The sequence below is a fragment of the Stegodyphus dumicola genome, chromosome 9 (assembly GCF_044657685.1).
Source record: "Stegodyphus dumicola isolate Sdum_Otavi_A_Nest chromosome 9, ASM4465768v1".
Classification (NCBI taxonomy): domain Eukaryota; kingdom Metazoa; phylum Arthropoda; class Arachnida; order Araneae; family Eresidae; genus Stegodyphus; species Stegodyphus dumicola.
The window spans coordinates 103750621-103767900 of NC_140776.1; the positions used below are offsets into that span (position 1 = coordinate 103750621).

At 37.2% G+C, this 17280-nt stretch overlaps 1 protein-coding gene and 1 pseudogene across 1 annotated transcript in view; both read right to left on the reverse strand.

The window, feature by feature from the left end:
• Positions 1-980: 980 nt before the first annotated feature.
• On the reverse strand, positions 981-1727 carry LOC118201778 (uncharacterized; annotated as a pseudogene).
• Positions 1728-13521: 11794 nt separating this feature from the next.
• Positions 13522-17280, reverse strand: part of LOC146995438 (uncharacterized) — a 119566-nt gene continuing 115807 nt past the window's right edge. The window contains exon 4 of the mRNA XM_085824533.1: positions 13522-13813. Within this exon, the coding sequence (XP_085680659.1) occupies positions 13810-13813 (4 nt within the window). The 3' untranslated portion in view covers positions 13522-13809. The remainder of the gene's footprint in view (positions 13814-17280) is intronic.

Here is a 17280-nt window from a genome sequence, read left to right on the forward strand (position 1 = left end):
TTTAGGCCTCACCAGTAGCAGAATGATTAAGACAACTGAATGCTGGTAGTTCGACCGAGATACAAACCCAGCTGAACCAGTTGCGTGCATGGTTGGTTTTTCTCATGTGTAACGTCAATACGAGCCATTTTCCTTTTAGAAAGTTCTCTAGGAAGACATCCTTCCCATTAAGCAGATAGTTTCCATGAAATAACCTAACGTAATCTTATCTGGAGGATGATCTTCAGAGTTTTATAAAAAATCACGGTTTTCAGTGTCAAGGTGAGAAAAAAAGTAAAGGAGGGTAATCCATATTATACAAGTTACTGTTGTAAAACATTTTATAGCCTCGAAATTTCACAACAAATTAATAAAAAATAGACAACAAAATGATTCTTCTTACCTTCTATCCAGCGCAGCATCAAGCGAGATCATACCTAATTAACTTGTAATCCAAAATAGGTGTAGACGGAAATTATAAGATCACAAAACACATTCTTTATTAATACATGAAAAATAGATAAAAATTCGTTAGTATTCCAAATACATATTGAAAAAGGAGTTATATTATAGAGAGTCACTGTCCTTTCCTGAAGGAGTGAGAAAAGTAAGTATAAAGAATAAGAGAGTTACACAGTTAACTTTTTTTGCAGGGTTTCCAGTTCATACAGTTTACCGCGCTATTGGCGACAGTCCATCACTATATGCATACCAACACCCCTACTTGATGGGTAGGATAGCCATTTGCAGCGATTCTCGAACACAGGTTTGCCTATTGGTTTGGTGAGTAGATCCGCAATCATGTCGGAGCTTTTGCAGTAGTCTAGGCACAGGATCCCGTTTTGTTGAAGTTCACGCAAGTAGTGGTATTTCACGTCTATATACTTTGTTCTGGAGCTATTTTTCTCCGTTTGTGATAGTTTGATGCATGATTTGTTATCTTCATAGAGAGTAATCGGCAGATTTTGTTTTAGTCCTAGGTCTTTAAGCAAATTAAAAAGTCATTGTGCTTCTTGTGCTGTATTAGCTGCTGCAATATATTCTGCTTCTGTTGAAGATAGTGCAATGCAGTTTTGACGTTTGCTGCTCCATGAAATGCAGTTATTTCCTAGTTTGAATATGTATCCGCTAATGGATTTTCTTGTTGTTCTGTCATTTGCCCAATCTGCATCCGAATATGCAGTTAGTATAGGTTCTTGAATTTTGTTAAAGACCAACTTAAAGTCTTTAGTTGTGTGCAAGTATCGAATGACTTTCTTGACAGCATTCCAATCTGTGTTTCGAGGTTTTTCGTTTCTTCTACTCAGTAGATTGACTGCACGTTCTATATTTGGTCTGCTGATTGTTGCAATATATAATAATGCCCCTACTGCTTTTCTATATTCTGTATTATCCTCTAGAAGATCATCTTCAGCTTCTAGTTTGCAGTAGTTTGTTTCCATTGGCGTATATGTTGGTTTCTCGTTCTGAAGTCCAAACTTTTGAACTATTTCTTCGATTTTATTCTTTTGGTTTATGGCAAAAGTTCCATCTTTAAATCTTTCAATGTTTATGCCGAGGTAGTAGGTGACTTCTCCTAGGTTTTTGATTTCGAATTTAGCGTTCAATTGTTGGATTGTTTCCATTACATCTTCTTCTCTTTCACTTCCTACAAGCATATCATCTACATATAATATTATATACGTTAATTTTCCATTGATGTTTTTGTAAAACAAGCATGGGTCAGCTTTACTTTGTTTAAATGACATGTTTAGAAGTATTTTTCCAATTTTCAGATTCCAAGCTCTAGCGGCTTCTTTTAAACCATATATGGATTTTTTCAGCTTGCAAACTTTATTTTCATTTTCAGCTTTTGAGTATCCTTCGGGTTGAGTCATGTAAATTTCTTCTTCTAGTTCTCCATGAAGGAAAGCTGTTTTGACATCGATATGTCTGACAGACATGTTTTTATACGAAGCTGCACATAGGTAGGCTCATAGCGTTGTGTATCTTACTACAGGAGCAAAGGTTTCATCATAGTCAGATCCAAACTTCTGGCTAAATCCTTTTGCAACTAATCTGGCTTTGTATCTTTCAATTTTTCCTTCTGCATTGAGCTTTGTCTTGAAAGACCATTTGCATCCTATTGGTTTTCTTCCTTTTGGTAAATCAACTAATTCCCAAGTGTTGTTTTCTTCTAGTGAATTAATTTCTTCTCGAACAGCTGTTAGCCATTTTCGTTTTTCATTTTCTTCCAAACTTTGAATTTCCTTCCAGGTTTTGGGTTCGGAGGAGATTGGATATTTGGCATGGAATCCGTAGCGATCAGGAGGTTTACCTTTTGTGAGTCTGTTCGATCTTCTGACTTCCAAAGGTTCTTCTTCGTGTTCTGATATTTCTCCCTCTTCGGGTTCTTCTATTTTTATTTCTTCCCGTTCTGAGCTTTCTTCCTTAGAGTTTTCTTCATCCTCGTTTAAATAGATGCTTACAGGCTCGTCAGTTTCAGTGTCTTCAATAAATCGCACAGATCGACTTATTATAATTTTGTCTCCAGGAATTAAGATTCTGTAGCCTTTACTTCTGCTGTCGTAGCCGACGAGTATTCCTTCTATAGCAGTATCATCCAGTTTACCTCTTTTAGATTTATGGATGTAAGCAAAAGCCTTGCACCCGAAAGTCCTCAGATGAGAGAGGTTGGGTTTCTTGTTATTCCATAGTTCGTATGGAGTTTTTGCATTTGGTTTTGTAGGCATACGATTCTGTAAATAATTTGCAGTCAGCACTGCTTCGGCCCAGTATCTGTGAGGTTGACCTGAGTCAGCTAAAAGACATCTTGTCATCTCCATTAAAGACCTACTTTTGCGTTCACTGACTCCATTTTGTGCTGGACAATACGGTACAGTAAGCTGGTGATTTATACCATGTTTTATAAGATATTCTTTAAGTTCCTTACTTGTGTACTCACCACCGTTATCACTTCTTAACGTTTTTACCTTTCTCCCGAATTTATTGTTTGTAAGAGCAATAAATTGTTTTAGTTTAGAAATTACTTCATTTTCCTTTTTCATTAGGTAAATCATTGTAAACCTGCTGTAATCATCAATAAAAGTTACGAAGTATAGGTATCCACTGACAGACGGTGTTTGTACTGTGTGAAGGTGCGAACGAGTTCTAGCGGTTTAGATGCTCTGAATTTCGATTCTTTGGGATACGAAAATCAGTTAGTTTACATTGTATGCACTGAATGCATTTGATATCATGTTTACAATTATCTAGTTTAATTCCTTCAGCGAGTTCTTTGTTTACAAGTTGCTTGATTGCATCATCGTTTCTGTGACCAAGGCGTCTATGCCAAAGTTGAACACAGTTCTCATTTTTGCACTGAAATGCTACATGAGCTGATGGTTCATTATTCCTGTCTATTGGTTTAATTTGGTAAAGATTATTAGTTGCATGACATTCTAGAATAATCTGATCTCCTTTCGCGATCATACATTTATTTCCTTCAAACAGAACCGAAAGTCCTTTTTCTGTTATTTTCCTAATTGAGATTAAATTCGTTTCTAATTCAGGAGCGTATAAAACTTCCGATAAGAGAACTTCAGTTATTTTTTGTTTAGCATTTAATGTTTTAAAACGGACAGTTCCTATCGCCGTTGATTTAATACATTGCTCATTCGCAGTTATAATATCTGACGGATTTATGGGTTTACATTCCGTGAAATATTTCTTATTATTTACCAGGTGGCTACTTGCTCCACTGTGGAAAATAAAACTCTCGGATAATTGATGTAAGTTAATAGACAGAGCGACGCTGTCACATCTGGATTCGATTTCCGGCGTTTTAATTTTTGTTTGTTGTTGATTCATCGCGAGGTTACCGACATTCTTTGCTTGGCGTTTTTTAGAATCCGCGTATGTTTTCTTTGAGCTTTGGCGCGGTTCATTTCTTTGTTTCGATTTTAGATGATAACACTCTGATCTAAAATGGTTATTTTTATGACAATATGAGCAAAATTTTTCTCTCTTTGTCTTGTTTTGAAATGAGGCTTTAAATGCCTTTGAACCTGATGAATTATTTTCAACTCTCTTGTTAAATTCGTCAATTAATTTCCCTTTCAAGAATTCTGGATTCAGTTCCGATTCTGCTCTGGCTTCAAGAGCCGTAATGAGCGTATCGTAAGAACTAGGCACTGAACAAAGCAAAAGTGCCGAAACTTGTTCGTCTTTTATGTTCTCACCTATTGATTTGAGTTTATCAACTAACTCCAGTAATGTATTTATATGTGTTTGCATATTTCCGTCTTCTTCAAGCTTCAAAATGTAAAGGTTTCGCAAAAGAAATAGTTTACTTGAAAGATTAGACCTTTCATGTACCTTCCTGAGTTTTTCTTAAGTGGCTTTAGCAGTAGTTTCATGTTTAATGTGAATTATTTGGCTGTCTTCGATAAATAAATTTATCATCGCGCGACATTGCCGATCTCGTTTACTCCATTGTTCTGTAATAGGGCTTGGAGGTACATCTTCGATTACATCGTAAAGATCCTCCTTTATTAGTAGCATTTGCATTTTGAATTTCCATGTTGAGTAATTGCTGGAATTCAGTTTTGCAATTTGCATTTGACTTGAATTCAACATTTTTGTATCGTCGAAAAAATTTATTTTCGGTTTTGATATGAAACTACAGTTTAGCTTTTACAATTTTTTTTCGGTACAACTCTAATATACGCCCTAATTTCACCAAATGTGGCGATATGTGTTCTGCGCTGGTTTTTGGCGCGATTTCGTGTTCTATGGCAACCCTGTTGACGTTGAAAAATCTTTCGCTGGAGCTCGTTGATTCGCCTCTGTGTCTGAGAAGATGGAAGGGAAAGATAAAATGGTAGTTGTTGAAGTTCGGCAAAAGGAAATATTGTGGCTATCCTGTTGAGGGGTAGTGGGTATTTGGAAGTGTGGAAAGAGGGTCTGCGAGATTATTTTTAATGGCAGTGCATGATGGAAGTAGGGATTTGTGATTTTATTTATTTGTGAACCATAGTATAAATTTTCTGGATAGTGTGTCTGGCTGTTATGTAAATACGACAGTGATTACGTGGCGGCATGTTAAAGGCGGTATGAAATTTATATTTCTGCTATTCGAAAACGCATTAATTCATGGTAAGTGCATTTTATTTTATCCTTGTTCTTATTTTGTAGAATGTTATGTTCATTGGTTCTTTAGTATGAATTTCTGTCGTTATTGTTGTTTTTTAAATTGTTTGAAATATATTTTAGTTTATTTTGTTGTTTAGTGTCTAGACTTTGCAATTCGTAGATGTTTTTTAAATTTGAAACAGAACGCTGTGTACATGGTATTATTTGAAATTTATTGTTGTTACGTTATTTTACTAAAGCGAGGAGTGCGTAGATCGCAGATTCCTTCCTTGCTTAAATTGTGCAATTCGTAGAATTTTTTTTAAAGTTTAAACAGGATGCTGTGTACATGGTATTCTTTGAAATTTATTGTTGTTGTGTTAATTTATTAAAGCGAGGTGTGCGTAGTTTGTAGATTAATTCGTTGCCTACATTGTGCCATTCCTAGATGTCTTTTTTAAGTTAAAACATGTCGCTGTGTACATGGATTCTTGTCAAATATTTTTGGTTAGAAACTTTACGTTTTTGCTATCTAAATTTTTTTGTTTTTGTTTCGGATTTTTAGCTAAATTGTGTGTTCAAAACGTAGTTTTTGCATGTGCAAAACCGCGTTTTTGGAGACATTTTAGGCTAAAAGTTCGAAATGTAGAAAAAAAATTTAGATAGTAATATGGCAGCGTAAAGTTTCCCGCCAAAAATATTTGGCGACTTGAGGGCGCATATCAGAATTGTGGGGAAAGGCAACGACCATAGTTGATAACACACATTTATTACTATTTACAAATATAGATTACATTAGGATTACAATTAATGAAAATGGTATACGAGCGATCGAGCGACGTCCGTTCCGCTCGCCAGCTAATCCCCGTCTTCTCCCGAAGGCGGGAAACACATGCTGACGCAATGCATACGTCACACAGTAGGGGATTAGGGAATATCATGACATAACATTTCCCACATTCGGCCATCATGACCGGACAGGCGACCTCGCCTGAAGCAACATAGTATATCATCAAATTAAAAAAAATTATTATGGCATAGTAACATTGGTATAATAAAAAAAATAATCTGTAGATACAAAGCTGAGGATACTTACACAAATAGAGCAAAAAAATAGATTAAACACACCACAACAGTTAACTAAAAATAAAAAGAACATTAGTATGACAAAATGAATTAAAAAGTTGATATGAGGAAGAAATTATTAGAAAGTTCTCAGGTGTCATCTGTCCAAACTCAGGAGGACCTATAATGCTGACAGTTGAATAAAAATCAAGTGATACGTTCAATATTGTTGGACCAGGGTTTCATGTATTCAGCACAAGTAGATGTTTTGGATGGTCCGTCGAAAAATGCACACTTTTCCACATCATATGTGTCATTTTGTTTGAGCCTGGTGACTTTATAAGGTCCGAGAAATTTCTGTTTGAGTTTTAGACCAGGGCCAAACTGAGTTCGTTTGATAGCCACGAGGTCATGAAGTTGAAATTTTTGTGCCTGTTTTCGTCGCAAATTAAAAGTACGGCGATTTTCGTCTTGCACTTTAGAGATTTGCTGTTTTGCGTCCTTACGGAGATCGTCACGTTGCTGAATGAATGCAGATTTGATCTCCTCGTCGATTAGAGCAGCGATGTTTATGTCGTTTTGCGATTTCATTTTAGTCCCAAAGAGAAGTTCAGAGGGAGTAGAATTGATGCTACGTTGAAAAGTTGAATTAATAATTTGTTGCACGGCGGGAACATGGCGGTACCATTGCTCAGGGTTGGTTATGGAGAGTTTAGAAAGGACAGCAATAATAATGGAGTTCAAACGCTCAACTTGCCCGTTCGATCGTGGGAGGCCAGCTGTAATAAGAACGTGCTTTATTCTCTGTGTGTCACAATAGTTTGCAAATGCAGTGGATTTGAATGCAGGGCCTCGATCAGAGATAATCCGTGAAGGATTTCCGAAGACTGATCTTTGAGATTCCAGCCGACTGATAACTTCATCTGCGTCTGTAGACTTTGTCGGATAAAGCCACACGAATTTAGTAAACGAGTCTATAACTGCCAAAATATGTTTGTATTTCTTTGATGTGGTGGCAAGGGGACCTAAGTGGTCGATATGGTACGTGTGCAAGGGTGCGTCGTCTTTGTCAGTGGGGTGCAGAAGTCCGTCTTGCTTGCCACGCTTTCGATTATTGAGGATGCATGGGATGCAGTTATGGATACACCGCTCAATTTTTTCTTTCAAATTTTGGATAAAATATTCGTTGTTTAAAAGTTCTTGCGTGCGGATTACGGCGAAGTGGCCTCGTTCGTGAGCTGTTTTAATGACATTTGCCTGCATATCCTCAGGCACCACAAGTAAGTCAATGCCATTGACGTTTTTGTACAGGAGATTGTTCTTAACGAGAAAGTTATCATACGAAGGCGTTGTTTGAAGGAGTGCTTTAATAACCGTAATATGCTCGTCGGTTTCTTGTGCTTTGCGAAATTGGAGAAGGACACTGTCTTGGATAGTCATGCAACATGGACTGCGACTGAGGGCATCCACATGAGCCATCTTTGAGCCGGTACGGTGCTCAATTTCATAGTCAAAATCTTGGAGATATAAAACCCATCGGGCTATTCTCGAATTGAGTTCCTTTTTATTTAAAGTTTGTACAAAAGCGTTGCAGTCAGTGATAATTTTAAAATGTGAACCAAGGACGTAAATACGGAACTTTTTTAAAGCTTCAACAATTGCAAGGACTTCGAGTTCATAACTGGTGTATTTACGCTCATTGTCCGATGTTTTCTTTGACATGTAGTAGACAGGGTGAAAGCTGTTATCGTTCATAGATTTTTGTAGTAGGACTGCCCCCAAGCCATCAATGGATGCGTCGGTATGAATTTCGATAGGACTCTTTTGATTAAAAATACTTAAAACTGATTGTTGAGAAAGTAAATATTTTAATCTGTGAAATGCGGATTTCTGATCAGCATGAAATTGAAAGGGGGTGTCCTTACGAAGGAGATCACTAAGGGGTTTTGCAATGCTAGAATATGATGGGATGAATTTTCTAAAATATCCCGTGAGACCGAGAAAGCGTTGGACGTCTTTCGTACTCTTAGGTTCGGGGTAGTTAATTACAGATTTTGTTTTCGAAGGGGAAGGAAAAAGTTTACCACCTTCAACGATATGTCCAAGAAATTCGATTTTTTTGTGAAGAAATTGACATTTACGAAAATTAACTTCTAGACTATATTCACTAGCAACTTTGAGTACTTGGTTGAGACGATGAATGGCCTCATTTTCATTTTTGGCGGGAATAACTACATCGTCCATGTAGGGTAAAACATAACCTTTGACAATTAAATCACGAAAAACATAATTTATAAAGCGCTGGAATACTGAAGGGCAATGTGAAAGACCAAATGGCATTCGAAGAAACTGGAATTGTCCGTTATGAGTTACAAAAGCTGTATATGGTTTACTTTCGTCCGCTACTGGCACATGAAAAAAGCCGTTACGTAGGTCAAGAGTACTAAAAATTTGGGCGTCTTGCAGTTTATCCAAAATGTCATCAATAAGAGGAAGAGGAAAATGATCCTTAATTAAAAGTCGATTAAGTTTTCTATAATCGATGCAAACACGGGGTGTACCATCTTTTTTACGCACCACGAGAACTTGACTGGCATATGGAGATGAACAAGGTTCAATAATTTTAAGTTTCAACCATTCATTTCTTTGTTTGTCAACAATTTCCCGTTCAACAAAAGGAAGGCGTCTAGGAGGGTGAAAAGTCGGTTTATCATCGGATAGAGTGATATTAAGTTTAATATCTGTCGTCTTTGTTTTATTTGGGACATAAGAATTCAGCAAACGTTCTGCCGCAGCACGAGTTTCTTTGGAAACATTTGAACCAATATCGAAAGCTGGAACATCGTCATTTATTGCAAAAATGAAAGATTCAGGAGCAGTTTCAAAGCATTGCTCGGAAGGTTTTGAAAAATATATACCGTCTGGTGTAATAGTTAATTTATCATTTGTAATTACGTCACAGCCTACAATAAGAGAAAATTGCATAGAATGGTTTGGAACAACTCTAATATTAGCCGGAAAGTCCTGATTATCAATGTTGATAATGGTTTGAAAATAGCCAATAATAGGAATTTTCGAGAATCCGAAACCAGTTAACACTCCAGAATTATTTGAAAGTGGTGGGGAACCAAGTTGAATCCATGTGTTTTCGTTCAGTAATGTGACCTCACTTCCAGTGTCAATTAATCCAGAAACTGTGCTATTGAGTATAACGACAGTTTTACACATATTACCGTGAGAAGTTTGTACTGTATTTACTTCGGCAGGTGGAGTGGAAGTCTCATTTGATGTAGTGGGGCGGCAAGCCATAGATTTATGTCCAAAACGACCGCAAGTTAGACACTTTGGGCCAAGAGAACGATTAGGACAGGACCGTGAGAGGTGTCCGACCTCATAGCAGTTAAAACAAGTTTGTGGTTTAGTTTTAGATAGACCAGTATTATTAAATTTCGTGTCGTGTTGTTGGTCTGAATGTTTTCGTCCAGTACTACGTCTGGGGCCATTATTCGTATTTTTAAAATTTGATGGATGAGAGATATTTGTATGTCTAGTCGTAACTACAGATTCATAAGTGCGTAGCTTTTCCTTGAATTCAGAATATGATTTTGCACCGTAGAGAATAATTTTATCGGATGGGGTACCTAGTATTCCTTGAATGGTATACTGAATGATAGAAGCCTCGTCGATAACACCGTCACCACGATTCGCAATTTCGCGCATGGCGATAAAATATTGCAAAGAGCTTTCATTCGAGCGCATTTTTCTTCTTTCGAGTTGTTTATGAATTTCAATAGACGTAATTTTATCGGAAAACTCATTAAGTAATTCTGTTTTAAACATGTCGTATGAATTGAGATTCCGTTGTGAAAACAAAAAAGTTTTAGCAGTACCCACAACAAGTCGTTTCGCAAAAACTAATTTTTGCTGGTCGGTAAGATTTGGAAATAATTGGAAATTATCCTTTATATCGTTGAAAAAAGCACGGACGGAATAGGAATCATTGCCTGAAAAGTTTCTGCAAGTGTTTGAAAGATTTCTCAAAATAAACCATAAATCATGACTCATCTGGCGAATCTTGGTGTTCGCCGTCATATAAACACCGGAGCGACTCGAATTCAAATTTATTACTTCCGCGTCAGAAGAAACAACGCGATTTGGGCTTGGCGCCGTGGAGGGAGGGGAAGGGGGAACAGAAGAACTTAGACCTACAGGCGTCGGTCCACTGTCGGTATTTGAAATTGAATGATCGTCATCGGATAAAAAACTAACATCTAGGGAATTGTGAAAACCCGTCAGATTAGTGAGCGCATGAAAAATTTTTCACATAAAACATCTTTATTAGTAGAAGCTTCCAAATGTAATAAATTCGCCACTGATATAAAATCTGATAAAGAGAAATCTTTTAATAGAAGTTCTTTATGTTTTGCCAAATCGAAACTGTCCGGGAACGCGGCAAAATTTCGCATTCGCTTTCGCGAAGAATGATCAAAATCGGAATATCCGAGCACGGTATTAAATAATTTAATAACTCGTGTTGTGCCATATTTAAGAGAATTCGCTATCAATGGGATATCACCTAATTTTAGGGCTATAGTTCTTTAAACAGTAAAATAGGACAATATGAATATGAAATAGGGTATGTATGAATGAGAATTAAACAGTATAAACACAGCTTAAAATCGTAATACTAATAAATTATGAACGAATTATGGAAAAATGGGCCTACCTAACTTCGGGGCAGTCCTTATAATCCAATATATATTTTGGCCAATCCAATGTAATCCAAAATCGAATTTCGATTTAACGTCCAAAATCAGAAGAATGGACAAGTAGCATGTAACATCATTCACATATGTCGTCCAGGTTGAAGAATATTAAATCGTCATAAAGGCACATCTTCATTCACATACGTCGTCTAGATTGAAGAAGAATATTAAATCGTCATAAAGGCACGTCTTGCCTTTGTTAGCTTTCTGAACGTCTTTAGTGATTGCTGGTGTCTAGGGTTCGATTATAACGCATGCACAAAAGGCACGGTCGAGCCCCCAAAATGTGGGGAAAGGCAACGACCATAGTTGATAACACACATTTATTACTATTTACAAATATAGATTACATTAGGATTACAATTAATGAAAATGGTATACGAGCGATAGAGCGACGTCCGTTCCGCTCGCCAGCTAATCCTCGTTTTCTCCCGAAGGCGGGAAACACATGCTGACGCAATGCATACGTCACGCAGTAGGGGATTAGGGAATATCATGACATAACATTTCCCACAGAATAGTTCCTTTTTTTCTTTTTATTATTATCATTTAATTAGCTATGATCTTTTCATCAGGACTCATAATATTTTGTTGTAAAACATTTTATAGCCCCGAAATTTCACAACAAATTAATAAAAAATAGAGCAAAATGATTCTTCTTACCTTCTATCCAGCGCAGCATCAAGCGAGATCATACCTAATTAACTTGTAATCCAAAATAGGTGTAGACGGAAATTATAAGATCACAAAACACATTCTTTATTAACACATGAAAAATAGATAAAAATTCGTTAGTATTCGAAATACATATTGAAAAAGGAGTTATATTATAGAGAGTCACTGTCCTTTCCTGAAGGAGTGAGAAAAGTAAGTATAAAGAATAAGAGAGTTACACAGTTAACTCTTTTGCAGGGTTTCCAGTTCATACAGTTTATCGCGCTATTGGCGACAGTCCATCACTATATGCATACCAACAGTTACAGGGAAAAAACACCTAATATTAACAATTTACGTAAAATTTTTAGCCAGAAATGTATTTGATTCCATTAGTTAGGTCAGCAGTAAATACGCTGAATTAGGGATAGCAAGTAAACGATTAGTTAGGCCTCCTCTTCCCTTGATAATGGCTGCCACGAGGCATAGATGCTATAAGTTTGTGGAAGAATTTTACGGGAATGGCTTGCCAAATATCGGATAGAGCTGTTCAAAATTCAGGAAAGGTGACTAGTATTGTGTGACGCGGTTTCACAGCTTTCTCCTAAACATTTCAAAGGTGGTAGCAGGATTTAAACCAGGGCTTCTAGGTAGCCAGTTCGTGACAGAGAAGCAGAGGAATGTCCATCCAACCAGGCAGTATCCAACCGGGACTCGTGAGAGGTGCAATTATCTTGTTGGAATACTAAATTTCCGTGTGTATTACAGGGCAACATAAATGGATGGAGATGATCGCCCAGCAACTCTACGTACTGAATCATACTAAGGGGGATTGGTACAAGTACCAAAGAGTTCACACACTGTCTAGAGAAAACATCCCAGACCATAACTGAGCCACCATGGTCTTGTACAGTTCCAACCTGGCATGCAGGATCCACCTCTTCATGAGCCTGATGCCATATTATCATCTTTCCGTTGGTGTTAAGTAGTCGGAATCGAGACACACCACTCCATGCTGCTACTCGTTTCAGTCCTCTAGAGTCGATTCGTTGTGTTCTCTTGTCAAGGCAAGACGTGCAGCTGGACGGCATGCATTGACCAATGGTACACTCGTAAATCTATGGCTCTCAGGTCTATGGCTGTATTCTCAGTATAAACTTGACGTAGCCGACGTGGAAATTCCTAGCCCTCTGACGATTACGAAAACTGAACAGTCCACGGTTACTATCTGATCGCGATCGAAGGTGTCTAAATCACAAGTTTTATTCATACTGCGACTGATTAATAACAACCATAGTAAAAGCTGTATATGCAGGTACCACAACGCGCGGGAGCATAAATGCGGCGCAGCACTACACACTTTGCGTAGCACTTCAATGTATAAAAATAGTACACTATAAATAACGGAGAAAAAGCATCATTAGAAATAAAGAAGTTGAGTAATAACTGGCATGAAAAAATAATATTTACAAAACAGCTTAAACAATGCCAGCGAATTCAAGCTTGCGATATATATATATATATTCTTTCTTTACAGTGCAGTGTTTATATATTATGTATTGGGCACTGTTGTGAATATGGACAACTTCTAAATACTATGCCATCATAACGTAAATATATCAGTGTTGTTATCCCGAGAACTCTTTGCATTTTCCATGTATCAATATAGTGTTGTTTCTCGCTGAAAATTTAAGAACCTTATATTTCCCTATTTTGCAATAAACAAACGTAACGTTTATCAGATAAGATCAGATTAATTCATAATTCGGTTAACCAGGAGTTGGCTATACTATCGCATAGGCATTACCTAATGTACATTAAAATAGTTTATCCATTAAAATTCGTTACATTGTAAGTTTTGCTTTGGAATGCAGGTTGTGAATTTGTGTTTATGATATAAATTATTTTCATGTGTAGTCATTAATTATTTTAGACACTTACATCATACATTTGAAATAAACTTTTTATTCTAATTCAAATACGTAGCAACACAAGGTAACACACGAGATGTGCTCACATTTTCTGAGTTGATTTGCTGATAGATACATACATTGAACTATATCATAATGCTTTCTATAACTGCAGGAAAAAGAATACAAGTTCTTTGAAAAATGGAATATTGTAAATATAGTGGTTCTTAAAAAATAGAATAGAGTTCTTTAAAACATAGAAGTAGCACAGAATGAAAACTTCAAAAAGTTGATTTTGTAGATCTTCCCATCAATTTTTTTCCTTACCTATATAAAAAGAGAAAGAACGATTGATTAGATTTCAACAAAGTAACATTCAGATAATTCATAAACTGCGATATGAATTGCAATTTAAATGATACGCATTTTAAGCATTGAGGAATTCTGAAAAATGACACTGTGACACTGTTTTGTTAATACAATATCACAAACAAAACAACATGTTTGCATTTTTTATCGTACAACATTCATTATATAGCTATCACGTATATTATATCAAATACAAAACTTCAGATGTGAACATGAAGTTTTATGCCCCGTTCTTATAAAGAGTTTAACATAATCATAATTCATTGAATAAATAAACATGTATTTGAAGTTGTGAGTACCTTGTTTCCCCGAAATTAAGACTTATACCGGAAAATAATCCTTACATGATCATTCTCATAGCGTATACTCTACTCCAAAAATGAGCCCTAATAAAGGTCGTCAGACCAGAGAATTGCAGAATTGCTAATTGGATTACAGACTCAAAGCAAGTACGCTCTTGATACTCAAGCGAAATGGTTGTGATTATTAGAATCTTATGCTGTGTGTTATAAAGGACGTACTTGTTTGAAATAAACAAAAGTTTCCTGAATTCTGAAAACTTTCGGTCTCTTGTGTAGTCTACCATTCTTAATCCTTTTTTGTTGCCATGCCTGCAAGAATCTTACAGCTTTCTCCAAAGAGAATTAACTAAATTTTGAACTCCTCTCCTGTGTAACTCAATGCAACAATGCACTGCTCCCTTTTGAAAACCCCCATAAAAGGCAAGGGTAAGTCGCAGCGTGATCGACACATTTGAACTCTCTCTTAGCGGGCTGCAGTACTGGGCGACAAACTCCAAAACTTAGGCCGCAGCCCGGACTAATGTAATTCCGCTTAGGATTTGCAACAAACTCTTTTATGTCTGGAGAGCCGTGTCTCACACCGACTCTTAGCCGCAGACAGAAATAATTACACTTTAAACTCCCACCGACAAGCCGGGGTCCATCAAGGCCCATGTTGGTCATAAAGGAAACGAAGAGGCTAACATTTTAGCCAAGGAGGCAGCACAGGGAATTAATGCCAAGAAAATAAGCATCCCCTGGCCAGCTTCTCGCCTCAAACTAAAGGCCCACCAGTGGACGAGCAGTAAAATCGCTGAACACTGGTAGTTCGGTCCGAGGTTCGAATCCCACGAACGGGCTGGCTGCATGGGCGTTTTCGTGGTTTTCCCCATGTGTAACGTGGATACGAGCCAGTTTCCCTTAGAAAGTCCTCCACGAAGGCATCCCTCCCCTTAGGCAGATAGCCCTATTGTGCTTTGCCATAATTAAGTAAACCAAACCACCTCAAACTAAAACTACAGGTCACAACTAAAGACTTATGGCAACAATGGTGGGACGTTGCAAATACAGGCAGAAGAGTTTACAACCTCTTCTCCAAAGTTGACTCTCCTTCAATCCCTCTCTCCAGACATATCACGTGGTTTATCACGAGGCACGGTCCCTTTCCCACATACCTCTATGCAAGAAATCTCTCTTCATCACACTCCTGTGCATGTGGTGAAAAGAGTCACCCCGAACATTATCTATTTTCCTGCCCGTTTACAGATTCCCTTCATCTAAAGAAGCCACATTCAGAAGAGGATTTATTCTCATTTCTAAGATATGCAGTTAAGAACAAGCACCTGAGGAATAAAATTACGAAGGTTATTGACTTTTTGGCTGCTAGAAGTCAAGAGCTATGTAGTGTAATTTAACCTTCAAAGAAATGCTCCAGCAATAGCAAAATAAAGCAATTAAATGCAGATATAATGTACGCGGGCGTACCTTTACAGGAAAGAAATAAGCATCGCAAACCATATGAAGCACAAAATAGAAAAAGTAGGGTAAGGGGCTCACTCACAAGTAGGGTAAGGGGCTCCTATCTGTTTACTTCGGGTAAATAATAGAGGACCCGTACATTACTATGTAACATAAGGTCACATTACCTGATAAGCGAACACATATAATAAGTAACCAGCATTGAGTTGGTAAAGTATCAACAATGTAATGTATCATAGTATGTAATTCATGTAAACTAATTATTGTAAAAACACACGTAATTGCATACAATGAACTGACAAAAATAAGTTGGCAATGTATCAGCATATGTATGCAGATATATCTAAAAGTACGTAGTAAGCATAAGTATGTAGATGAAGTTATTCTTTTGTTTTCAGACTTATTTATTTATGTCTTTTTTTATTATTTTATATTCTTTTCTATTTTTGACAGCTGTTTGTAAATAAAAATCATGTAAACAAGTCATGATTGTGGACACGATCTATATACTAGAAATAAGTTGCTTCTAGCCACCTCAATTTATAATATCATGATCAATTTTTACATGCAAATAACAATGTACTGCTAGACAATAATGTAATTTCTGAAAATCAATTTACACAAACATACGTTACAGCACATAATGAATCGTAAAAATTGAGCTGTTAAAGTTTCAGCACAACTTTACAACAGCACTTAAATGTAAGCTTTGCAAACAATTTTATAGTTCTTAATTAATTCTGATAGTAAACAGATCATGTTTACAAAATGATTTGTAACTTGGGAACCTCACGCCTGTTTCTAATGCAATATATAATGTCCTGAAACATGTTGCCTGTACTCTCCACAACAGATAACATCTTAAAATGTGCACCTGCACAACTATATATTTCAATATCATCATATATGTATATCATGTAATTTAATCCCTTTTACTTGAGCTAATTTAACGCTGAAAGGTAGGAGTACCGTTGATGCCGCCGCCGGTAGCAGTACTTATAGAGTCACAATTTCCATCACGACTCGAGGAATGATGCCAGAATGTTGTTAGTTTTCTAGTTAGTGTGTGGGGTTAATACTTGTTTACTTAGGGTAAATATTAGGTAGCCCCCTCACGTCTACGTAACATAACATAACATAACTCCCTGTTCTCGGCTCTTGGTGAGGGCGTGACCTGAACACCTGACAGACTGACTGGTGGTATAAATGCTCCCACCAGTATTACGCGGGCTGCGAGACACATCAGGACATTACCTAGCAAACTCAGTGCCATCCCAGACTGAGTTACAGAACCATTTATTCTACGACTTACGCCACCATGTGACTGGGCCAATGAAGTTCAGTCTCAAGGTATCTCTCAGCCGGGGGGGGGACCGCCAAGCTCAATGATTAAGTGCCCCCGTGCCCAAGACTGCCCAGGTACAGATCATATCATGTAGCTTCACAGAGTTCTCTGGGTTGACCGCCGTAGAAAGAGAAGTTAGATCTCCGAAAACGGCAAAAACCTGTAAAAGAACTGTAAGAAACCACGACAGAAACTTGTAAATAAAACCTTGTCGAAAGCCATAAAAACCTGTAAGTGTGAAAATTTGTAAGACTTGGGTGCTGAATTCCTGACATAGAATCACCGATAGTCGTATTGTCAATATACTACCAGCTAGCTAC